Below are 26,570 nucleotides of genomic sequence, written 5' to 3' on the forward strand. Positions count from 1 at the left end.
CCTAGTGTCACTGGGTAGTGCCCTATCTCCTCAGATCATACCAAAGCAACAGATAACCCCTGAAAGAGGAGAAACAACAAGAAAGGGCATAGAGACCTCCCCACTCACTCACATTTAATCTGCTCTGCAACAAAACACAAGTAATTAACAAATGCAATATAGAATTAAAAAGGTGCAGTGAAAAACAAATCGCCTACCTGAGCACAACCTGCACAAACACTTGTTTTGTTCTGAAACCTCTGACTAGAGTGATCGTATATAGATTAGAAATTCTTGTTTCTTTAACAAAGCAGCCTGCAACCGCTAACTGCTATAATACAAGCCTCTGGAGAGACCTCCCATTCTGCGACTGAAAGCAGGTTATATTGAACACAGACAGAGCGAGGCCCAAAAGAGTAGTCCCCTCCTTGCCGCTACGTCCACTTGATAAAAATTTCCTCAGGTGGAACTGTCCTGGATTTTGCCCATGAAGAAGCTACACCTCTGGTGAACTAAGCTTTCAATGCCTCTGGTGAGCGCTTACCATATCTGATGTAAGCTGAATCAGTTGCTGCCTTGATCTATCTTGAGGTTGAAGCCTTCGAGGATGATTTACCTTGTCTGCTGGGAGTAGTCAGTACAAAAAGATGATCTGGTATACGAAACTCATTCGTGACCTTAAGATACTGGAGAATAACTCTCCTGACATCTAGAAATGTTAATGTTCCATCCTTTTTCGGCGAGTAAGACTCCTGGAATATTGGCAGTCTGACATCCTGGTTCACAAGAAACGCCGAAGACTACCTTTAGAACGGAAGGTATCATGCGCAGAGACCCTTTCATCTCTAATTCTGAAAAATGGCTCTCTGCAGGACAAAGCCTGGAACTTCAAGACTCTGCTCGCTGAAACAATGGCTACCAAGAAAAATGTCTTGATGATAACATATGTCAAAGAAGTCTCCCGTAATGGCTCGTATGGTGCTCTACTTAGAGCCCTTAACACGAGGTTAGGATTCCATGTAGGAAAAAGCTATTGTATGGGAAGACATAGATGCATCACTCTCTTTAGAAGATCAGTAGTGCAGCAGACTTTTTATACTTCAACTATGCATCATGCATCAAAGTCACAAATTCAGAGTCAAAAATCTGACCTATATCCCCTGAGATCTCAGTCAGTTTACATCAAGTCCTTTCCCTGTGGCAGGAGCAGCCACACATTTTTGCTTCACTGGCAGTGCCAAATTGTTGAATGAGGGTTCCAGGAAGGATTTATAACCCACCTCTTGAGATTTTTGTGACTCTAGGTCTCTGGAGGGACCAGGGGAGACTAAGCCTACCACTCCCACCCACCCCCATGTGTTCCACGGCATGCGGCACACAGACACTCCCCTCAGGCGGCCATCCAGCACAAATCTGGCATGATATAGGGGTAGAAAGGCCTGGGGAGTCCATGCCTGTCGATTATAAACCAAATCAAAATGTTTTGAGGCAGATGGAGGGCTTTTAATATAAAAAAAAATTGAGAAATACAAGATGGCTGCTATGGCAGCATTGTGGGGCCAAAAAACGTCCTGTTTCCCCATAGACAGTAAAAGTGCTGCCATGAGCTTTGACTGCATCAGCTCACATTCCAGCTGGCTCTCAGCTCTCCACAACTCGGATAAAAAAAATTAAAAAATTGATCTTCAGAAGCAGAGTAGATGAAGACTCATCGCGCTTGCAAAGGAGATAGGGCACTGCCCAGTGACACAAGGAGGTGGAGCTGAAAAAGTAGTTGACGATTTCTGCATTCCCTAGCGGGTGAAGATATATAAATCACTGGTTCAGGACTCATGTGCTATTGCACTGGAAAATAAAGTTACATAGTTCCTAAATAGTAAATTGCATCTTAAAATAGCCAAATCATAGACTAGTATTTAAGTAAAATCATGCTATCCAAAAAGATACCCTATTTGGAGGTTTAGAGTTTAAAAAAATCTTATTATAATAGGTTTGCAAATTTTCATACTTGGGATTTTTTTGAATCAATTAGTTCAGCTAATATTAAAAGCTTATGATTTCAGCAAGCTTTTCATCATTCTCTTTCCAAATCACATAAATAAATTTTGACTAAGGATGAAGTAATGAAAAAAGCATGGGAATGTCTCATTTATACTTATTTTCTCCCAGTTCTGCCTCTTAAGATGGGAAGTTACATGCTACATTTTATAGCCTGCAAAATTCAGGGCAGTCAATTAAATGTTTTATTTTTTTTTTCCTCTTGAAAGCATGGCCAACAAGAAACAGTAATACAGTGGCTTAGCACACACTATCATGGAACAGATCAATATATTCAAATAGTAGACATTGTGACACACAATGTCAATGACTGAAGTAGACTCAAATTTCATTTTAGGTAGCCAGTATTTACAGCTCCCTCACCCCCACAAGTCCTAAAAGAGCAATTCCAATCCCAAACTTTATAAATATTGATTTCACTTTCTGAATGTTCCACTTTTTTTTCCCCAGAAAGCAAACTGGTGTTTTCCTGCACTAGATATAGTAAAAATTAATCTAACTGCTCCATCCAGACCTCTACAACAGGGAAGTAAGACATACACAGATGGGTGTTAATATCAGTTATAGCTGTCAATACAATTCAACCCAGTCAATAAACATTTCCATTCAAGATATTAATCTGTAGACCCACAACATCTATTCCCTTATATGGCATAAATACTTCCTGCACAAACTCCTTACGAGTCTTCTGCTAATATACCCCAGACACTGGGTGGCAAACTACCAAGTAAAATAATCTGAAATTAAGAAATACAGTGTTCTCCCGCTAATTTGTGGTTCATGAATCACGTACTCGCTCATTCGCGGTCTGCTCTGACCACTTCTTCCTGCAGTAAAGTCGGGCTACAAAAATCAGGAGCTGCGTGTCAAAGCAGCTCCTGATTGGTGTAGCCTGACTTTACTACAGGAAGAGGCGGCTGAAGCAGACTGCGAGTGATTTTCTTCACCCGCCGGCGCTCTAGCTGCCCCCTCCTGCCTCAGCTGCCTTTGAAATTCACGGGGATTCCTGGAATGGAACCCCTAAAAATTTCAGGGGAGTACTGTACAGTTAAACAAAATCCAAGTACAATATATTCACTTATGTAAGGTATATAGGATCCAGAGCTGGCCGAAGAGTATATGACATACTTGGTGAATCTCCAACCACATGCCCCTCCTTTAGTCCTGCATCTTCCCTCTACTCCTTCTCTGGGATCAGCACCTCTTCCCCTGGGTTGAGATCTCATCTTTTCTTCCCCACTTCCCCTCCCTCATATAGCATCTCATCTCACCTTCTGTACCCTGGTCTCAAGTCTAACATCCACCTCCACCTCCCCCTGCCACTGCTATCGTCCTCTCTCTCTTCTCAGCAGCTTTAAAAGGTATTCAGTGCCAGCGTGGGAACTTTCAGTAAATGTCTGTGCTTAAATGCTGCTGCATCTCACCCTCCCTGATGCATTTCCTGTCAGGGAGGGCGGCCAGGATGTGGCCATGCTTGAGCACAGGCCAATACTGATAGGTCTGACATGGCATCAAGCACCTTCGCAGCAGCTGAGAAGAGACAGGGTGACAACAGTGATGGTAGGGGAAGATGTGCTACCTCTAGTGCCAAAATCTTGCCACCCTAAGTGGATGCCTATTCTATCTTGTGGCAGGGCTGGCCTTGGTAGGATTTATATAGCAAAAGAAGAATGTGCTAGTTGAAGAACTTTGTTGCTATCACATATTTTTTATTTAAAGTATTTATATACCACTTATAGCCTAAGTGGTTTTACATTCAGGTACTCAAACATTTTTTCCATATCTGTGCCGGAAAGCTTACATTCTACCTAATGTACCTGGGGCAATGGGGGATTAAGTGACTTGATTACCACGTAACAAATTACAACATACAAACCCAGATGAAACAAATAATCAACTCTTCAAATAAACCCCTATGGAATTTAAGAACCTTCCTATCCCAAGGATTGCTCCAGGCACAAATAACTCACAAGCGCCTAGGTTTGTTTAAATGGATGTTAGGATTTAAGATGTAGGGAGGGGGGAATTTTATTATTATATGTTTATATGATTATGGAATTATATGGGTGGGAGGGACGGGAAAGGGGATGGGATAAGAATTTATGAAATGTACCAATGATTGTTTGTAAGTGATGTATTTATTGTTAATGTGAATGAATATATTTAACACTTATTGTAATTTTGAAAATGAATAAAGAATATTAAAAAAAAAAAAAAGGAACAATAGGACATAATAAGTAACAGCAAATAACAAAAAAAAAAACAAAAACAAAGAAATAATAACCAACACAGTTATAATGAACAAACATGCAAGTAAGATTAGTTAAATTTCTTGCAGAGTTAATCGTTTGAATGACAAGTTTTGCAGACAGCAATGTAGTAAACACAGAGAAGTGCTGATGTTGTAGTTTCCATCACGTTGAGGGTTTATTGAGAGTCTCTGGCACTCTGATACATTCCTTCGGGCTGAACCTAGCATTTGACAACCTGTTTAGAGTTTTGGGACAATTTTTCTCTCACTTGCCAATAGGATCACGGTGCCATACTGATGTCAGATGCCGTGAGTTTCACAGTCTGACCCTTGGGTGGCCATCTTTGAAAATGCCGGTGAGAACGGAGTGGAGGTGTCGAAGTAAGTTTTAATGGTTCCTTTCTAGTTGTACAAGGGATTGCTGGCCACTATTTATGTTATGGTTTGTTATATGCACTGCTTGTTGCTTTCTAGTGAAGTCCAGAATGTCCTGAAGCAACTTCAGCGAAACGCTGGTTGGCCAACATTACATTACATTACGGATTTCTATTCCGCCTGTGCCTTGCGGTTCTAGGCGGATTACAATATAGAAATTAACTGGGCAGTTCCAGTAGAATTACATTTCAGGATAAGGGTAAGTTACAGGAACAGTAAAGGATTATGATACTTCAATTTCACAGAAGATAATGCATATCACAGAAGATAATACATATCACAGAAGATAATACATGTCAACTGAATCAAGTTAAATCGGGTGTAGTGTAAAAGAGTTACAGTACATTCTGGATCACAGACAAAGAGATACTATAGGTGGGTGTTTCCAAAGGCGTTGATTGGGGATTCATTGGGTGGTGGTTAGAGTGATGGGAGATATTTTTTGAACAGTAGTGTTTTTATTTCTTTACGGAACTCTTTTATGTCTGTTGTTTTGGTCAGAAGTTTTGAGATGTCAGAGTCGATTTTAGCTGCCTGTGTCCCCAGAAGGTTGTCGTAAAGTTTCTTAAGACGAGTACCGTTGAGAGGTGGGTAGGTGAAAAGGTTCTGTGTTCTCCTTCTTCTGGGTGAGAGGTAGTAGTGAAAACGGTTGTTTAGGTAACTGGGTGCCGTGCCGTGGGTTACTTTGAAAATGAGACAGTAGAGTTTGAATTGTATTCTTGCTTTTATTGGTAGCCAGTGAGATTCTAAGTATGCATTGGTAATGTGGTCGTGTTTGCTGAGTGAGTATATGAGTCTGAGGGCTGTGTTCTGGATGGTCTGTAGTTTTTTTATTATGTTGGTAGGGCAAGGTAAGTAAAGGCTGTTGCAGTAGTCTACAATACTTAGCACAAGGGATTAGACAATGATCCTGAATTGGTCTTTATTAAAGAAGGCTGAATTGATTGATCCTGAGTGAGCGGATCATGAGTGATTGTGCTGTATCTATTTTACAGTCTTACTCCATAGTCCTGAGACAGTGTTACAGAAAGATAAGTACTTTTGAAAGGATTGAACACTCATTTGTTCACACTGTCAGAACTAAGTTCTTTATTTAAAATATTGTGTTTGATAGTCCACAGCATGAGCAGTTGCGGTATTTGGATGAACAAAATCATAAAATGAACAAGTAAATAAAATTATTTAATTATTAAATCACAAGATTACTGCACACAGCAAAGCACTATTAAGTTTACTCATATATAATGGTGTTTGGTAGGAGGAGGGTTTTTATGGTCAACGAGGTATCTCCATGTTTATTGTTTGCCTGCATGCTAAATATGCTAGCAGTAAGCTTGAGTCTGAGGCTTTTTCCTCCTTCTTAAAACAAACCTAGCTGCTTGTGAGTTATTTGTGCCTGGAGCAATCCTTGGGCTAGGAAGGTTCTTAAATTCCATAGCGGTTTATTTGAAAAGAGGATTAAGTGACTTGCCCAGGGTCACAAGGAGTAGCATGGGGTTTGAACCCACAACCTCAGAGTGCTGAGGCTGTAGCTCTAACCACTGTGCCACTAGAAAATGGCACGGGGACCAATTTTTTCCCATCCCCACTGGAATTCATTTTCCCGCCCTGTCCCCGCAAGTTCTTTTTCTGTCCCTACCCCATTCCTGTAAGCTCCATCCTTATCTGCACAAGCCTCAAACACTTTAAAATCGAGGCTTGTGCGGTTCAGGCAGAGCTTACAGGAATGGGACAGGAACAAAGCTCACGGGGACGGGGAAATTGAGTTTCTGCGGGGATGGGGACAAATTTGTCCCCGTGATATTCTCTATGTGCCACACACTCCCGTTTTACCTCTATGTGCACACACCTGAATTTTTATAAACATGCTCCAAGCAGGCTCAATCTGTTTTCACATTCCAAAATCCAAACAAATATCATAAAGAAATCGTATTAAATATAGTTTGATCTTCTAGACAAAGTTATACTAATTTAAGAAAGCCCTAAGGATTAAGCCAAAGTAGTGAATATTCCTATATTCTCTATTTACCTAAAAGATTACAACCAAATACAGGCAGATGATATCAGTTTTTAATTATATACACTGTGGAAGAAAAGAAGGTGATGCCAAGTGTAATGTACAGTATATGTTGAACAAAGCAGGGTGCCTTGCAGTGCACCCTGTTAATTACCACATTCTAGGAACCACACTATTTTATCTTTTAGTATTTGATTTCTACATCTCACCAGAAATCCCAATTACATTAAAAATATTACATCTTAAAAAAAAAACTCCACTAACTCTGCTTCTCACAGTCCTCAGCCAAACCCCCAACTCACTCACCATCTAGCCCTTAAATCTCTCCCCATGTACCATAAGAGAATAGCCCATCTCACCATCCCTACAACACAAAAACCTAAGCCTTTACGCTCTGCTAAAAAAATAAGGTGCTGTCTTTGGCTCAGTTGTAGCAGCAATGAATTCCAAAAATCCCTGTAACAGCAAAAGCTCTCCTTGATATGACCTGGCGTTTACCGTATTTTCGCGGATATAACGCGCGCGTTATACGTGATTTTACGTACCGCGCATACCCCTCGCGCGTTATATGCCTGAGCGCGGTATACAAAAGTTTTAAAACATAGTTCCCACCCCGCCCGACGCCCGATTCACCCCCCCAGCAGGACCGCTCGCACCCCCACCCCGAACGACCGCTCGCACGCGCTCCCACCCGCACCCGCATCCACGATCGGAGCAAGAGGGAGCCCAAGCCCTCTTGCCCGGCCGACTCCCCGACGTCCGATACATCCCCCCCCCGGCAGGACCACTCGCACCCTCACCCCGAAGGACCGCCGACTCCCCAACAATATCGGGCCAGGAGGGAGCCCAAACCCTCCTGGCCACGGCGACCCCCTAACCCCACCCCGCACTACATTACGGGCAGGAGGGATCCCAGGCCCTCCTGCCCTCGACGCAAACCCCCCTCCCTCCAACGACCGCCCCCCCCCAAGAACCTCCGCCCGTCCCCCAGCCGACCCGCGACCCCCCTGGCCGACCCCCACGACACCACCACCCGCCTTCCCCGTACCTTTGTGTAGTTGGGCCAGAAGGGAGCCCAAACCCTCCTGGCCACGGCGACCCCCTAACCCCACCCCGCACTACATTACGGGCAGGAGGGATCCCAGGCCCTCCTGCCCTCGACGCAAACCCCCCTCCCCCCCAGCCGACCCGCGACCCCCCTGGCCGACCCCCACGACCCCCCACCCCCCTTCCCCGTACCTTTGGAAGTTGGCCGGACAGACGGGAGCCAAACCCGCCTGTCCGGCAGGCAGCCAACGAAGGAATGAGGCCGGATTGGCCCATCCGTCCTAAAGCTCCGCCTACTGGTGGGGCCTAAGGCGCGTGGGCCAATCAGAATAGGCCCTGGAGCCTTAGGTCCCACCTGGGGGCGCGGCCTGAGGCACATGGGCCAAACCCGACCATGTGTCTCAGGCCGCGCCCCCAGGTGGGACCTAAGGCTCCAGGGCCTATTCTGATTGGCCCACGCGCCTTAGGCCCCACCAGTAGGCGGAGCTTTAGGACGGATGGGCCAATCCGGCCTCATTCCTTCGTTGGCTGCCTGCCGGACAGGCGGGTTTGGCTCCCGTCTGTCCGGCCAACTTCCAAAGGTACGGGGAAGGGGGGTGGGGGGGTCGTGGGGGTCGGCCAGGGGGGTCGCGGGTCGGCTGGGGGGGAGGGGGGTTTGCGTCGAGGGCAGGAGGGCCTGGGATCCCTCCTGCCCGTAATGTAGTGCGGGGTGGGGTTAGGGGGTCGCCGTGGCCAGGAGGGTTTGGGCTCCCTTCTGGCCCAACTACACAAAGGTACGGGGAAGGCGGGTGGGGGTGTCGTGGGGGTCGGCCAGGGGGGTCGCGGGTCGGCTGGGGGACGGGCGGAGGTTCTTGGGGGGGGGCGGTCGTTGGGGGGAGGGGGTTTGCGTCGAGGGCAGGAGGGCCTGGGATCCCTCCTGCCCGTAATGTAGTGCGGGGTGGGGTTAGGGGGTCGCCGTGGTCAGGAGGGTTTGGGCTCCCTCCTGGCCCGATATTGTTGGGGAGTCGGCGGTCCTTCGGGGTGAGGGTGCGAGTGGTCCTGCCGGGGGGGGGGATGTATCGGACGTCGGGGGGGGGCATCAGGCTTTCAGGATGGGGACAGACCTTCAAGGGGGGACAGGACTTCAAGGGAGGACAGTGCACGGAAGTCAGGGGGGGTGAACGGAGAGTCGGGACAGGCACGGAAAGTCAGGGCGGGCGAAAGGAGAGTCGGGCAGCATGCGCGTTATATGCCTGAGCGCGGTATAGAAAAGTTTTTGTACATATCATCGTGATTTCTGCGCGCTATACCCCTGTGCGCGTTTTACAATGGTGCGCGTTATATCCGCGAAAATACGGTAATCCCTGCTGGAATACTCAGCAATAGTTAGTGAGAAAATCACAGGTTTTTTTAGAGGGCTCATACCTAGGAAGAAGAGGCAAGTGTGGCTATATTTATGCCCATAAAGGAGCTCCTGTTTAAGAAGCATGGTGTCTCTTGTTGCTATGAAGTGCTGGCCTGAACCTGAGTATCATGCAGTGGTGATTCTCTGTTGCACAGCTGATCAGGTCTTAATTAACAGTACTTCACAACGGTTGTGCTTTAAAACTGCATTATCCCACAATAAAAAATTGGCATACATCTGTTCCATCCTACGTTTGTACTGCAACAAAGGAACAACTAAAATTTTTGTGAGTGCTTAATCAATTTGTACATTAAACCTTCTATACAATATGATATAGACAAGTGTTCCACTTTCTGAACTTGTTCCTTTAAGATAGTTCTCAAACCTCTCCTGGTGGCATACCAAGCCAATTGGGGTTTCAGGATTTCTACAATGAATATAATTTGCATGCAATGAGTGTTCACTGCATGAAAATCTCTCATGTATTCTTATTGTGGTAAATCCTGAAACCTACTGACTAGGTGTCTCCCCAGGAGACAGCTGAAAAGCATTGTCTTAGGATACCCTTGTCTGCTAGTTTTCACCATAATCCTTCATTCATGGTCACAAGGGGATTTCCCCCCACTGTATATCTTCTTATAACTCAGCCCAGTCAATACAGCAGCAGCCCTGAATCAAGGGCCACACGCAAGGGTTCCATTCAGAATCCTACCATTATAGACCTCTGTCTACTAGCTTCCACCATTATAAATAACCAGAACTCTCTTCCTTCAATAACTGTACCGTATTTTCACGCATATAACGCGCGCGTTATACGTGTTTTTACAAACCGTGCATACCCTTGCGCGGTATACGCGTGAGCGCGTTGTACAAAATTTTTTTTACATAGTTCCCCCCCGACGTCCGATTCACCCCCCGCAGGACCGCTCGCACGCACCCGCACCCCCACCCCGAAGGACCGCCGACTCCCCGACACGATCGGGGCAAGAGGGAGCTCAAGCCCTCTTGCCCCCCCGACTTCCCGACACGATCGGGGCAAAAAGAAGCCCAAGCCCTCTTGCCCCGCCGATTCCCCAACTCCCCGACAATATCGAGCCAGGAGGGAGCCCAAGTCCTCCTGGTCCTGGCGACCCCCCCCCCCTGCTAGTTTTTCGGGCCAGGAGGGAGCCCAAACCCTCCTGGCCATGGCGACCCCCTAACCCCACCCCGCACTACATTACGGGCAGGAGGGATCCCAGGCCCTCCTGCCCTCGACACAAACCCCCCTCCCCCCAACGACCGCCCCCCCAAGACCCTCCGACCGCCCCCCCCAGCCGACCCGCGACCCCCCTGGCCGACCCCCACAACACCCCCACCCCCCTTCCCCGTAACTTTCTGTAGTTGGCCGGACAGATGGGAGCCAAACCTGCCTGTCTGGCAGGCAGCCGACGGAATGAGGCCGGATTGGCCCATCCGTCCCAAAGCTCTGCCTACTGGTGGGGCCTAAGGTGCCTGGGCCAATCAGAATAGGCCCGGGAGCCTTAGGTCCCACCTGGGGGCGGAGCCTGAGGCACATGGGCCCAACCCGACCATGTGCCCAAGGCCCCGCCCCCAGGAGGGACCTAAGGCTCCCGGGCCTATTCTGATTGGCCCAGGCGCCTTAGGCCCCACCAGTAGGCGGAGCTTTGGGATGGATGGGCCAATACAGCCTCATTCCGTCGTTGGCTGCCTGCCGGACAGGCGGATTTGGCTCCTGTCTGTCCAGCCAACTACAGAAAGGTACGGGGAAGGGGGGGTGGGGGTGTCGTGGGGGTCGGCCAGGGGGGTCGCAGGTCGGCTGGGGGGGGGCGGTCGGAGGTTCTTGGGGGCGGTCATTGGGGGGAGGGGGGGTTTGCGTCGAGGGCAGGAGGGCCTGGGATCCTTCCTGCCCGTAATGTAGTGCGGGTGGGGGTAGGGGGTCGCCGTGGCCAGGAGGATTTGGGCTCCCTCCTGGCCCGAACAACTAGGGGGGGGGTTGCCAGGGCCAGGAGGACTTGGGCTCCCTCCTGGCCCGATATTGTCGGGGAGTTGGGGAGTCGGCGGGGCAAGAAGGCTTGGGCTCCCTTTTGCCCCGATTGTGTCGGGGAGTCGGGGGGGGGGCAAGAGGGCTTGAGCTCCCTTTTGCCCCGATCGTGTCGGGGGTGCCGCGGTTGGCTGGGGCAAGAGGGCTTGAGCTCCCTCTTGCCCCGATCGTGTCGGGAAGTCGGCGGGGCAAGAGGGGAAGCAGCAGGACACCGGTAGGCGCTTCTACATGATGGGGGGGTCAAGAGGTTGTGGGGGTGCGAGCGGTCCTTCAGGGTGGGGGTGCGCGTGAGCGGTCCTTCGGGAAGGGGGTGTGAGCGGTCCTGCGGGGGGGGGGGGATGAATTGGACGTCGGGGGGGGGGCATCAGGCTTTCAGGGTGGGGGACAGGACTTCAAGGGGGAGAGGAGAGTCGGGGCGGGCGAAAGAAGAGTCGGGGTGGCCAGAGGAGTGTCGGGGCGGGCGACTGGAGAGTCGGGCAGCATGCGCGGTATACGGGTGTGCGCGGTATACAAAAATTTCTGTACATAAATTTGTGTTTTCCGCGTGCTATACCCGTGTGCGCTTTTTACACGGGTGCGCTTTATCTACGTGAAAATACGGTAAATGAAGTCTTCTCAGCTGAATAAGCTAAACTTGCAAGCCTAACCCAGCAACTAAATCCAAGTTCACTGCACAGAGCCACTGGGCAGGCCACAAATTATTCTAATCCTCTCAGAGACAAACATACAACTTGCTAGAATTCATTGGTTTGAACAGAGAGAGGAAGTATTGTTTGAAGCACATCAGCTGTAATAAATTGTTAAAAAAAGTATACATATACCTGGAAAGCCTGCCAAGAAACACAGGTTTTCAAAGAACATTTCTATCGTATAACAACATATTTGCAGGCAAGGGGCCAGAAAGCTGAACAATTGCTTAGATTCAACACAGATTTTCTTCTTCACACCTTTTTTTTTTTTAAATCAGTTTTTCTCATCAGCTTTTTAATCACGAACAGGTTTCTCATTTTCTGATTAATTCTAAACTTAGGGATATGTCTAATAAAATGCATTAAGCCCTAAGCGTGCTTTTCACATACAAAAACGTTTAGTGCAAAATGCAATAAAACATTTTGCGGTTAAGTAAGCTGTTTGTGTGTGCTATGCGCTTGATATTTATTTTTTTTTTTAATTACTTTTCTGGATGGGGTGTGTTGGGGCTGAGAATGGGAGTGGACACACTTTAAGAAAGCATGGGACAGGTACATGGGATCTCTTAGGGAGAGAGGATGCTGCGGATGGGCAGACTGGATGGGCCATTTGGCCTTTATCTGCCATCATATTTCTATGTTAGCTAGCCTATTCTGAAAACCAAATGTTAACTGGTTAGTGCGTCTATATTACAGGAGTCCTTAGTGCCTCCTAAATAGCAGGCAGTAATTGCTCCCTTGTCAGTTGTTTTCAAGTTATGTGTGTTAAATACAAAATTAGTGAATGACCTGAAAGAGAATTACAGAAATAATTCAGTATTACATGGATGCACTAAAAATGGGCTTAGTGTACAGGAAAAGTGCCACGTTAGCACTCACAAAGCCTATAACAGCGGAATCTGGATAGGCCCGCTTCCTATATATCTCAAACCCTTACCCCTCCCCTACATTCTCCCACAAAAACTCAACACTAATTATGGTGAAAAAATAAACGCAGCCCTCTTTATTGGTCATAACAGGTTGTTAAATAACATATCAATGTATAAACAGTATAAACATTATAACACAAAATTATTTCGAGCTACTGTAAAACAAGTTATGCCCCCGACCCCGCCATGAAGCAAGGATCTGAGGGGTGGCATGTCCCCCACATGCCCCATTAACCCGGGTCACCTGACCCACCAGGCACGGCTCCCAGCCGGCCCACCGCTCATCCCCTGATGAGCCCAGCCAGTAGCTCGAGATACCGCCCAAATATCCCAACTCACCCCCTCTACCAAGAAGCCAAAGGGTGGGCGGGCGGGCGGGAAAGCCGCTTCGGAGGACCAGGAATGCCCTTAGTCCTCCGAAGCCCGACTTATAAACCCTCCCCCTCCCAACGCCCTCCGCGGCCACGACTATCCAATGGCAGGTCTTCCCGACGGCGGGAAGACCTGCCGACCAATCTCCTGCCTCCTGCTCCCACCAGCGTCCCCGTGTCTCCGACGGGCTACCATGCGGGCCTCCCAGCTCCGCATTAGGTACGCCCGTCGAGACGAGCTCTCGGGCTGCCTATTCACTAGCACTTTAGTATACATATGTCTTAACTTCTCTAAAAGCTTGATTCAACATTACTAAACAAGTCAGTATATTTAATATTTTGTTTAGAATGGGGGCTCTTAAAATAAGTCTATAATGTGAACTTCAATTGCAATAGTGAGGAAATTAACCACAAACAAACAATTTAAGCTCATTTCAGATGCCTTTCAACAGTAAGAAAAATAAATTTATAGCCAATAAAAATATTGTTAATACTTACCACAGCTGAGTGACTTTAACAGGATTGTTTGCTTTAACAAAGGAGAGAAAAAAAATATAAACAAAACTATTTTTAGGTGCTATTTCAAGTTTAGAGAATAGAGTTCATCAAGATACATCACAGAAAACAATAAAAGCAGAGTTACGCTGCCAATTCCAAGTCCATTTTGGACCAGCTCACACCTGACTACACAGGAGAGTCACCTGCTAGTTTTGGGAATATGCTCTGCCCTCCTTTTCAGCATCTAGATGCACTTAGAATGAAAACACATGTCTTTTCAGAAGGACCAGACAGATTCCATAATAGAACTACCTACCTGCCTTATAAAGAAGGGGAAGGGGGATTGAAGCTGCTCGATCCCCCTCAAAGGAAATGCAATACTTGGTATGGGCTTCCAAGGCCTGCCCCGAACCAGTACCTTTTATGCCATAAAAAGGCCAGAATGGAGAGTACAGTAGCCTTCCAAAGAGGAATCATGTATTCTAAACACAAGCCCTTAGATCTTCCAGACCTGAATGTAAGCCAACAATGAAACCTCTAGATCTTTGGAGTCACCCTTACTCCAAAGAGTAATCTCACCTATGCAACTGCTGCCTCTCAAGGTTCCTGAAAGAATCTGCATCCACCATTAAGACCAGGTTACACTGTGTCCACCAGGAATGCTGAGATGGACTCAAAGTTAAGTCCCTCCAGAAGCAGCTGTATTCAATGTAGATAGGCAGCTGAGAACCCAGTACAGTTTATATGAAGGCTTGCATTAGGAGGATCTCCACTTTCTTATCCTGCACTGCCCTCTACTGGGAAGTTTGTGCTCTTTGTGATGCTATAACCAAGACATCTATCCTTGTTAGAGAAAACATTCCTTCTAGGACTTTACATGGTTTCACACTCCACCAGAGTTATCAATTGAAAGGCCTGCTGAAGCAGAAAGGAGCTTGATGGATATCAAATACTTTCAAAATCTGAGGTCCCTTCTGCTAGGTTCCCCAGTGCAACAGTAAACTGGACAATCAAATAAAACAACTCTTTCTTCTTAGGCAGTCGAGGAAGACAACTCTTCTTTCTAATACTGCTCTGACTAGCGCTCTAAATTCAGTACCCTCTTCTTAGTTTAAAATTGAAAAGCACAGCTTAACAACTCTGATACCAATTAATCTAAGTTTCTCCTTGGGTGAGGTGCAGGAATCTGAAAACATGCCCAATTTATATCAAAACTTACTGAAAATCATGTTTTTCATTAGCTGGGCTATTTAGTCATTGTCTTTCTAGTAGCAGTTTCACCACAGCTGCTTTTGCTTGAAAGGAGAGAAGGTATGTGCATTCTTTTGGACTGGCCGTTTCTACAATTTTAAAGTTTCAAGAGCTGATTTAGGAGAGACTCCACAGATGTCTAATGATTGCTTTTCTAACATTTTACAGCTATTGCCATTAGTTGATACCTGTTGAGTAACACCCTTTGAGAATGTTTTGTATTGTTTCTTTATGCTTGTTTGTAGCCTAAATAATTTTTTATGTGACCTTTTCACTGGCACAGTCTGTGGTTTTATGATTTATTTATTGAGAATGTGTTATGATTTATACTAACATTGTTTCTATATTTTTGATTGTCAATTTTTACAGCTCCTGATGCAGCCCTTGTAAGGATGAAACGTGGCTGTGTCTTAATTATGTATATATTATTTTATGTGGTGGATACATTTTTGTGTTAAGTTTTGGATTTCTACTCTGATCTACTGTTTTGTTGTTTGTTTGGGTTTTGTTTTGTTGTTTTTTTTTGGGGGGGTTGATTTATTTTTTTGGGGGGGTATCCTGGATCTTGTGGATTGGCTGTCCATTTGGTTTTTTTGGTAGCTGAAGGCAAATGTGAGGAGTTCCAGAAGATGAATTGTTGAGTTGATGGCATACTGAGCTATTTGTGATGATGAAGCCTTGATCACCTGGAGAAGCACTTGAAGAAACACCTCTTCTGTAAGATGAAATATGGCACTTGATCTAGTTTTTTTGATGTGAGGCGCTGGTATCCTCTTTGTAATTTTAGGAGGCTTTACATTATCATTATTATGTTTTTTTTGATGTTCGATTTGTTATAATGCAGTGGTCTCAAACTTGTGGCCCGGGGGCCACATGCGGCCTGCCAGGTACTAGTTTAAGGCCCTCAGTATTTTTATCAATCACAACAGTAAAATAAAACAGTTTCTTGATCATATGTCTCTTTAGCTATAAATAGCAATATTATTATTAAGACTTAGCCAAAAGGAAAGATTTATAAACTATAAAGAGTTTTATCTCATGCAAAATTGTCATTTCTTTAATAAGACATTAACTATTTTATCTGAGGCCCTCCAAGTACCTACAAATCCAAAATGTGGCCCTGCAAAAGGTTTGAGTTTGATACCACTGTAATAATGTATGTGATTCTGTTTACGTACTCTATTGTGACCTGCCTTGGGAAAGGTGGGATATAAATAAATAATTACAAATACAAATCTAAGCAGGAAAATACGTGAAACCCCTATGTGTGAAGGGCTGCCGCCACTACTATAAGCCATTTCGTGAAAACTCAAGGGGCTGAAGCCATTACGAAAGGCAAGACTTTGTAGTGGATATGTCAAAAACAATGTGGAAGCAAAAATACCTTCTGTGAGTGGGTAGGATAGCTATGTGAGCATAATCTCTTTGTGATCTGCAGAACATAGCCAATCACCTTTTTCCAGGAGAGGTAGAAGGGTTCCCACAGAGTTCATGCAAAGCTTCTCCTTCAGCAAGCATTTGTTTAAGCATCGGAGGTCTACCGTGTTTCCACGAAAATAAGACAGTGTCTTATATTCATTTGGGGCCCAAAAAATACATTAGGTATTATTTTCAGGTAGGGCTTATTTTTTTCATGTTCATAATCATCTCTCCCTTCCTCTCCTTCACCCCAATGTTTCCTCTTTCCTTTCTCTTCCCCACATGTGCAACATCTTTCCTCCCCTCTCACCCATCCCCTTGTGCCTTCTCTCTGCAGCATTTTTCTATTTGTCCATTCCTCCCATCTCCCTGTGCAGCAGAACCCTTGCCCAGCTTCTATTCTTCCCTCCCTCCCATCCCTCGTGCAGCAGAACCCTTGCCCAGGGTTCCATCCTTCTCCCCCTCCCATCCCTTGTGTAGCAGAACCCTTGAGCACCCACCCTGCCCCCACCGCCGAACCCTCGCTGACTCTCCTTTGTCCCGGCGCGCTTTTGACCTGACACCTCTGGCTTCTGCCTGCCTTGAGCATGCATCTGCGCATGCTCAAGGACTTCTATTCTCCCTCTCGCCGAGAATCTCGGTGATGCAGATGCATGCTCAAGGCAGACAGAAGCCGGAAGTGTCAGGTCAAAAGCGTGCCGGGACAAAGGCGCGCTTTGTCTATGGAACCGAAGCCGGAAGATCTTCTAGGCACACGAGCTGTGCCTGCGTGCCGGTGCTAGACGGGGAGGTGGGTAAATTTAAGTTGTACTGGCGGGGGGGCCGGTTCGCGCGGTGGGGGGGGTGCCGGTTGGAGCGAGGGGGCCTTTGCAAGCGGGGGGGGGGGAGCGATGCCGGTTATCGGGAGTGGGGGGGGTGGGAACGTATCAAAGCAAGTTTCCATTATTTCCTATGGGGAAACTCGCTTTGATAAACGAGCATTTTGGATTACGAGCAAGTTCCTGGAATGGATTATGCTCGTAATCCAAGGTATCACTGTACTTAGAAGTGATTATTGATAAGTAACCTGCATTTTGTCCCACAAATTTGTAAAGAAATGTTTCTGGGCATTTAGACAATTTTGATCAGTGCAAAACTATCTCAATGAATCATCGCAGAATATTTTGTTTTATTCATTAATTGCATTAAGATTAGATTATTATATCTTTATATACTTGGGACTTCCTCTTTTACTTAAATTCTTCAACAGGTACAAAATACAGCAGTGAAAATAATATCCCATTCTAAAACATATGACTACGTTATCTCTTTTCAATGAAATACCATTGATTACATATTCAATTTAAACTTCTTGTTTTGATTCAGAGTGCTATACAATGGAATTCTGGATTACCTGGCCTCCCTCAAAGATCATTGCATGATGGCCGTTTACAAATTCCTATGTCTCAGGTAGCACATTTAGAATCTATTCAGCACTCGGCTTTTTTTGTGCCACCTTCCTTTTTTTTAATCTTTTGCTGCTGACACTACAGAACCTTCATTTCTAAAATTTAAATTGGCACTTAAAATTTTTTGTTTGAGCAGGCTATTCAATAGTTGTTGACAACATCGCCTATTTAGCAATTTCCCAAAAGAACATGCAGCGTTTACAATTGATGCAAAATGCAGCGGTCAAACTGATCTTTGGGCTGAGGAAGTTTGACCACGTGACACCCTACTACCGGCAGCTGCATTGGCTGCCAATGGAGCCGTGCGTAAAGTTTAAATTTGCCTGCTTCTGCTTCAAAGCACTACACGGACTAGCCCCTAAATATATAACTGACCTTTTCGTCTTTTTAGCCAACAGACACAAGAGAAGCTCACATTCCAATTTCGTTTCCCCCCCAGTGAGAGGTTGTAAACTGAAAAAACACCATGAACATCTTCTCTCGCACCAAGCAGCATCATGGGGTAAAGACCTAGAACAATTGCTTTCGCCCACTACTTATGAGGAATTTAGGAAACGTCTGAAAACACACCTGTTCCTAAAGTATCTAGACAACTGATCCTCTCTTCTCTCTCCCCTCTATAGCGATTAACTTGTTCTATTGATCACTCTCTCCTCAAAAATGGGTTTCCTGTCCTATTAACCCTCTTTCTGCCTCCCCTCTTAAAGTCAATCAATTTGTATCTTTGCTTAATCTTTGTAAACCGCATAGAACTTCACGGTATTTATTATTATTATTATTATTATTATTTTATTATTAGGATTTTTATATACTGCCTATCAAGGTTATCTAAGCGGTTTTACAATCAGGTACTCAAGCATTTTCCCTCTCTGTCCCGGTGGGCTCACAATCTAGCTAACGTACCTGGGGCTATGGAGGACTGAGTGACTTGCCCAGGGTCACAAGGAGCAGCGCGGGGTTTTAACCCACAACCCCAGGGTGCTGAGGCTGTAGATCCAACCACTGCGCCACACAACCTCCTACCGGTATTGCGGTATATAAGCTGTTATTATTATTATTATTATCATGGGCTTCAAGGTGGGTAACAGAGCCTATACAGGAATTATATTAGTTCATTATATTTTGTTATACTTTAAATAAGGGCTGCCCAATTCCAGTCCTTGAGATCTACTGGCAGGCCAGGTTTTCAGGATATCCACAATGAACTTGCATGGGAGAGATTTGCATACCAAGAAGGCAGTGCAGGCAAATCTCTCTCATGGATATTCATTGTGGATATCCAGAAAACCTGGCCTGCCAGTAGATCTCGAGGACCAGAATCGGACAGCCCTGCTTTGAATGATATTGTCTTTTCTTTTAATGTCATACTTGACAATAAAACTTATTCAACTACTCATCGTATTACAGCTTCGATCTTAAATGGGAATGCCTGTTTAAGATTGAAGCTGCAATAAGATGAGTAATTGAATAATAGTGTTAATGTCAAGTAAGGAAACTATAATAATGAAGTATTGAATTTACACATAAGTAGTTTGGACTAATTAAGAAACTGGTTAATTTAATCCTCATGGTTATCTGTGTTACCTGGGGTTAGCCACTGAAGTTTGTTAATGAATTAAATATTTATATTTGATGAGGAGATTTTGAATAAATTTGGTTGAGAATCCTCAACTACTTTATTGATAATACATGCTTTTATATTAGTTTTATCTAATCTAATCTAATCCTTAGGTTTGTATACCGCATCATCTCCACGTTTTATATATTGTGCACTACTTTGGTGTATGTTTTATTATTAGCTAAGCAACAATATTTTATGAAACTGTTGTATCATCATGTGACAAATCTAAACATTTATTCTCTGTGGTTTAGAAATATACTTCCATTCAAGATAAAGAGAAACAAATATTGATTGCTATTTCTGGTCAAGATTTTTCAAATGTATTTCATAGAAAAATTGTTGACTCCTAAATCAATATCATTTCTGACTGAGGTAACCTGTCTACTTGAAGAGGAAAAGCAATGGAATGCTTTGCTTTGTTTCTCCTCAACAAGTGGAGGAAATGTTTTCTGAGAAATTTCTCATTCATTAGGCCCATGTCACTCCTCTGTCCTAAAATCAATGATTAATATAGTAGCTGGCCCTATTTCGATACTGGTGAATAAATCTTTTTCAGAAAGGATGTTTCCTGATGGCTGAAGGCAGCCATTGTAAGGCTGTTGTATAAAGGTCTCTCATTGGATTCTTGTTCACCTGAGAATTATAAACTTATCTCCATATTGCCTTTTTTAGCAAAAGTATTTCAGAAGATTTCATCTGACCAATTTATAAGATTTCGTACAAGTATGAACTTTTAGACAATTGCCAGTTTGGATTTCATCTTCAACATATGCCTTGTTGATCTCTATTCTCACTTAGATTAGAACTGGTTTGATAGTGGGTCTTGATTAAAAAAAAGGGCAATATCTGGGGGGCGATTGTATCTGATCATCTCAAAGGTAGCTAGAAAGGTAAGTAAGATGGCCAGTAGAAAAGAAGGTGATAGTGCCTCTCTGTTAAGTCTCTGGTGAGATCTCATTTGAATTACTGTGTGCAGTCAAAGAATATAAACCAGATGGCAGCTAATAAAATGGTCAACTGTCATAAGACATAAGTGGGATAAAGATCTAAACAAGTAAATCCTGAAAAAAACAAATAAGAGGAAATTTGATATACTTTGGATATATTTAAATACAGGCAGTCCCCGAGTTGCAGACTACGATTCATATTTAAGAATGCAGTTGCGGCTTCATTTGATGTCACTGAACAGTATTTCCAGTGGCATAGACTCCTACACTTCTCCTGCAGCAGATTCAAGAATGATGCATGACTACATTAAGAAAAGTGTGCGGTTGTGCATGCTGTACCTTAGAGGGAACATTGGTAGAACAGTCGGCCCTTTTGTCAGCTGGGAGAAGAGATAAGCAGCAAGAATCTTAAAATCTACAAATTATGAGTTACATACAAATCCGACTTAAGAACAGCTTTAAAAACGTAGCTCATTCTTAGCCCGGGGACTGCCTGTATCTAAATACACAGGAGGCAGGACACTCAATAGAAAGGAAGCTCTAGAATAAAAGTGAAATGAATCAGGAATAATAGGATATGTTTCTTTACAGAAAAGTAGTAGATGCATGGAACAGCTTCTCAATAAGGTAATGGAGAAGAGGATATTAACTTCAAGGAAGTTTGAGAAAGTCAAAGGATCTCTGAAAGACAGGTTGTAGAGCCGAGTAATTTATATGGATGGGTAGACTGGACAGGCTACATGGCCTTTTCTGCTTTATGTTCTAAAAAAAGTTTCTAAACTCGCAATGAGAGGAAATAAAAGTTTTAAAACCAGCTTTTGAGATAAGATAGTTGCTTTAAGAAACTGACAGATCATCAAAAAACAAAATTAAAACACTGACCTTTAAACCCAGAATGCCTTCGAGATGGATACCGTTTGCTTGGCCGTCTTTCAAATGTGCTGGTCCTACGTAACCGGCCTGCATGAGTTGCTTGGTATTCTGTACGACCGCTATAAAAAATAATATCAAGTAGCACATATAAATCATCACCATCACCATCATCAACATTTCAGACTGTCCTTCCTGCTCCCCTACACCTTTGCGAGACTGATGTGGTAAGAGTGAATAGTGTAGCTTGTTTTAAGAAAGGTTTGGACAAGTTCCTGGAGGAAAAGTCCGTAGTCTATTATTGAGAAAGACACAGGGGAAGCCACTGCTTGCCCTGTATCGGTAGCATGGAATATTGCTACACCCTGGATTTTGGCCAGGAACTAGTGACCTAGATTGGCCACCGTGAGAATGGGCTACTGGGCTTGATGGACCATTGGTCTGACCCAGTAAGGCTATTCTTATGTTCTTATGTTCTCCCTTCCCATTCAAAATACACACAAAAAAAAGAGAGGGTGGTTTTGCAGATAGGCCTGTTCAGATAACTCTGGAACTTAAGTACATGTTCAGTAGAAACTTATTCTCTCTCCCATCTTCAAATATTCTGGTTTTGCTAATATTTAGACCATACTTTCATGACTTGCACAAATTACCCCAATTTAAAGCATTTTGAAATCTATTTTTCCTATACTTTGGTAAATTATTTTTTCATAAAGAATCTCAAAAGCCACACAAAGTGAAACACAAGTTCCTGGACTTGATATTCTCGATTTTGATATGGAACACTGATCCTTTTTTGTGGTTCTTTGAGCTTGCTCAAAGAAATCTGCCATTATTTTATTGTTTTCATTTATCATTATATTTAAAAGTACACTTAGGTTCTACAATTGAGTGAGTATGGCAAAATGTCCAGGGACACCTATAGTAAGGGCTGCCTGTGCTAGGCCTATCATGTTATCCCAACCCTGACCATGATTTGGCAGTGCTTTCAGCTGGGAAATGAGCCCTGGCTTAATTCACAATATCGCATTAAGTCGTTTTTGAACACAAAATGGATGGAATATCTGGAGATGAATCAGGGACCTACTATTTCTCCTTCCTTACTTTAGGAGGCTGGCAACACAATCATGAGGGGGTCATATAATTGCCTAAGTTGTGAGACACTGGAAGCAAAGGGATGCATAGACCATTAAGGCTGACACAGCTGATGAAACACAAACACCTGTAGGACATAAACTCTGAATGAGGAAGGAGTTAGAAAAACACACATGACATGAAGTTCTAATGATACTATTGCACAGTGCATGATAAAATCCCTAATCTTCTACTATCAGTATGAATTATATAAGTACAGGCATAAGATCTGTACAGAAAATCCTGCAATTCAAACCACGTCTGTATCTAAGTCTGTATGTTACGTCTATTCTGTAAACACTGTGTCCTATGTCCACCAAGTCTGTATTTTTAGTCTATACGTTACACTTATAGTGTAAATGCTGTAATATAAACCCCCTACATCCGCCAATCTTTGTATTCTCATGAAAGTTTATCTGCTTTACTGTGAATGTACTCTTGTAACCCGTTCTGGGCTCCTTTGGGAGGACGGACTAAATAAATAATTAAATAAATAAATAAGGCAGGCACGCTATTAGCATACATGGTGAAGGTCACGAGGCAGTATATATATATGTTAATCAGCAGGGTAAAGTACACTAACATATGGAAGACATTTCGTGTCATTTTTTTCAATACAGTCAAACCTCGGTTTACGAGTGCACTGGTTTGCGAGTGTTTTGCAAGACGAGCAAAACATTCTTGCAAATCGTGACTCGCAAACTGAGCATTGACTCGATTTGCAAGTCCTCCGCCCGTGAACCGGCATTGCCCCCGCCCGTGAACTGGCATTGCCTGCTCCCCGCATGAACTGGCATCCCCCGCCCGCTCAAACTGCAAGCTTACCCCCCAATGTGGCACTGGCACGCAGCACCAAGCCACAGGAGGTGCCAGTGCCCAAAGATCGTGCCTCTCCTCCAACTAGGCATTTTTCTGGTTCCCGCCTCTCTCCAAGAGTGAGGTGAGGTGGAGCAGCACCGGTGGCCCGGGGAGGGGGGGAGATGGGAGGTGGAAAGAATCAAGCAAGTTTCCCTTACTTTCTATGGGGAAACTCGCTTTGATATACGAGTAAATTGGTTTACGAGCATGCTTCTGGAACAAATTATGCTCATAAACCAAGTTTCCACTGTACTACAAAGAGCTAAATAGTAAGGAGGATGAGGATGTGACAGGGTGGACTGATTTTTGTGGAGGACTGGTGTGACTAATTACAAGAGACACAGGTACCTCTAACAGAGGTAGAAATTTTTGTGACAGTAGGGAGCTTGAAGTTGGGGAAAGCAGTGATGCCTTAGTCAGCATTCTACCAGATGATTGTATTTTCAGTGTTACGCTCATGTTATATCACTTACCAAGATGCTTTTCAAAATGAGTGATCCTCAAAATGTATGTGGCATATTTTAAGCATTTTATTCCACAAGAAAGGGAAGAACTCAAAACAAATGGGGTCTTATCTGATTTCTCTCACCAATGTAGATGTTAAGATTTTGGCCTTAGTTTTGGCTTCTAGGTAAGGGACAGTAGTGTCCACAACAAAACAGGATTTGTTAGAGAGTGAAATTAGTTAAGGAGCATTCATCACTAATTGATAGCTATCACATTGACACTGTAAATGAAAGCAGATAAAGACCTGCATGGTCTATCCAGTCTGCCCAACAAATTAGCCAGAGCCACACTTGCCACTCCGCGCAGATCATATTCATTCAAGATTAAACACTAGTTACTTGGTAATTTTCCATCTTGCCACCTACTTATAGACAGTTAAATAAGATGCAGTCTTGGAGCAATATATGATAAAACCTAAAGTGCTGTTAAAAGTATTTATTTTGGTAATTTCAACATGGCAATTCGGCTAGGGAGGACATTGATGGGAACTCCAGTAACTTGGAACATGAAGCCATTGCTAGGCAGACTTTACAGTATGTATCCGCAAGTGATGAGATGGTTGGATAGGCTGGAGTTAGCTTTTGACAACAACTCCAGAAGTTGGGACCTAAGGACAGGAACGGGCAAACTTTGTGGTCTATGAAATCAAAGAAAAAAGGACAATTTAATTTAATTATGAATTTATAATGCATGTAACTAATGGGCAGACTGGATGGACCATTTAGGTCTTTATCGGCTGTCATTTACTATGTTATAAAGGTAAGTGTTGTACAAGTTTCATATAAATAAAAATTCCTCCCCTTGTCTACCATCTGCTTAGTCCAAGAATGCCAAAGTGCCCTGCTAGCATTTATTTTGTGCAATGATGTAGAACATTTAACTGGTTTGACAACCACATACTCATTTTCACTTGCAACAAAAATGAGCTTTATGCCCAATCTGCAAAGGTAGAAAGTTAAAAATGCTTTTTTATTCCAAATACCTGAATCTGAAGCGAGATCCTAGCCTTATAAAGTCAGACCGGCTGGCTTTACTGTTTGCTGGCGTTCGCAGTCTGAAGAAAGCATGGTGTTCAACTGCACACTTCCATAGATGCTTACAAGCTTTAGAATTATCTAACCGGAAAACGAACGTGTGCTCCTGTTCTCTACCCTAAAATAGGAAAAAAAAAAAAAAAGACACAGTCATGCAAGTGTTGCTTAAGAGACACCATCAAGGATGACAAATTGAGTTACATTGAGTTTTATTTATTTAATTTTATTGAAATTGCAAGTCGTGCCATATCTAAATGCTTTACGGTAAATACATTCATAATAAAAACTGCACAGATGACAATATTCCCCAATAAAACATTCAACTTTTCCATGAAAATAATTATCATGATTATGCACGTTATATTTTCAGTCTGATTATAAAAAGTCAAATATCGTACTTCACTATGTAGGGAAAGAAGCGCTGAATTCCAGTGTTGGACCACCTACTGACACTATCCATGATCGCACTACAAGCTTTTTCACACGAAAAAATGATGGAACTAAAAGCAAATCTTGTTGAGAAGATCCTATGTTCTAGAAGGAACATATGGATGTATAAAGGAATCTAATCCATTGAATGTATTATTCACCAATTTGTAAATTATAGACAAACATTTGAATTGTGTCCTGTTTACAACTAGCTGCAGCAGCAAATAGACTCGGTCTTACTTCAGTCATCTTTTCAATGCTGAAGATGGCCTGATTGTTCTGTCACTGTAGTTCCACTACAGGAGGTGCATTATTGCAGACATTGTGGACTATTAGAGAAGAGCATGGCTCACACTGCTACGCGTGTTATTCCATACCAAGTGGTCTAAAATTAAAAAAAGCTCTCCATCATGTCTCAGATTTTGTTCAAAATTTGTATGCAGCATTAAAAAAATAATTTCCAAAATATCAGATCCTTAGTTGCAACAGTCACTGAGCTAGACCCCTTTGTTTTACTGTGTGCTGGTAACATAACTTAAAATTTTATTTGTATACCACAATACACCATGAAGTTCGATGCGGTTAAAGCGCAGTTGCTCTCCTGTAACAGGGGTTCTCCATAGACAGCAAGGGAATGCAGCCACACTTGCTGGTGAAGTCCTCTGACGGAGCCTGCATGCCAGTGCTCTCCCCTAGGTATAGTAAGTTTTTGTTTTTAAATTTACTGAGCATGTGTGGACACCTTGCCTCTTGAGTTCCTCCCCTTGGTTAGTCAGTTATGTTAATAGCTTAATTAACAAATCTTATTGAGAGGATGGAGGGTGGGTAAGTGTGGCTGTATTCCCCTGCTGTCTACTGAGACCCCCTGTTACAGATAAGCAACTTTGCTTTCTCCGGAGACAAGCAGGGGAAATGCAGGTACACTTGCTGGTGAGTCCCTAGCTTTAAGGAGAAATGGGAGGAGAAAAAACTTATACTGCAGATAAATTGCAGAGAACTGATTGTTCAAACTGAATATCTTGCACTGAACTTTGGTCCAAACATTAGTGCTTAGTAAAGGTATGAACTGAAGACCAAGTCGTTGCTTTGCAGATATCTTGAATTGGAACCGATTTCAAGTTTGCAATTGAGGAAGCTGTGGCTCGTACTTAATGTGCTCCAATCTGTCTAGTATAGCAAAAAGAGAATCAATGAGCAATCCAGAGTTTCCTTGAGTAGCTGAATTGAAGGAGACAAAAATCTGATTAGTGTTGCGGATAGCCGCAGTTCTGTCTAAATAGAAAAGTAATGCTCTCTTGCAGTCTAAGGTGTATAGAGCTTGCTCTGCTGTAGAAGAATGCAGAGGAGGAAAAA

General features: G+C 43.9%; 1 protein-coding gene across 6 annotated transcripts in view; it reads right to left on the minus strand.

The window, feature by feature from the left end:
- The window catches only part of EPB41L4B (erythrocyte membrane protein band 4.1 like 4B), a 449,748-nt gene that overhangs the window by 201,520 nt on the left and 221,658 nt on the right, over positions 1-26,570 (minus strand). For all 6 annotated transcript variants that reach the window (XR_004538081.1, XM_033930624.1, XM_033930625.1 and 3 more), the window contains 3 exons: positions 24,737-24,906; positions 21,268-21,377; positions 13,700-13,730 (listed from right to left, as the gene is read on the minus strand). Coding sequence is in view for 5 of the 6 variants with exons in the window: in XM_033930624.1 (XP_033786515.1) it covers positions 13,700-13,730; positions 21,268-21,377; positions 24,737-24,906 (311 nt within the window). In the remaining variant the exon portion in view is untranslated. The remainder of the gene's footprint in view (positions 1-13,699; positions 13,731-21,267; positions 21,378-24,736; positions 24,907-26,570) is intronic.

Source organism: Geotrypetes seraphini, chromosome 2 (genome assembly GCF_902459505.1).
Source record: "Geotrypetes seraphini chromosome 2, aGeoSer1.1, whole genome shotgun sequence".
NCBI lineage: Eukaryota > Metazoa > Chordata > Amphibia > Gymnophiona > Dermophiidae > Geotrypetes > Geotrypetes seraphini.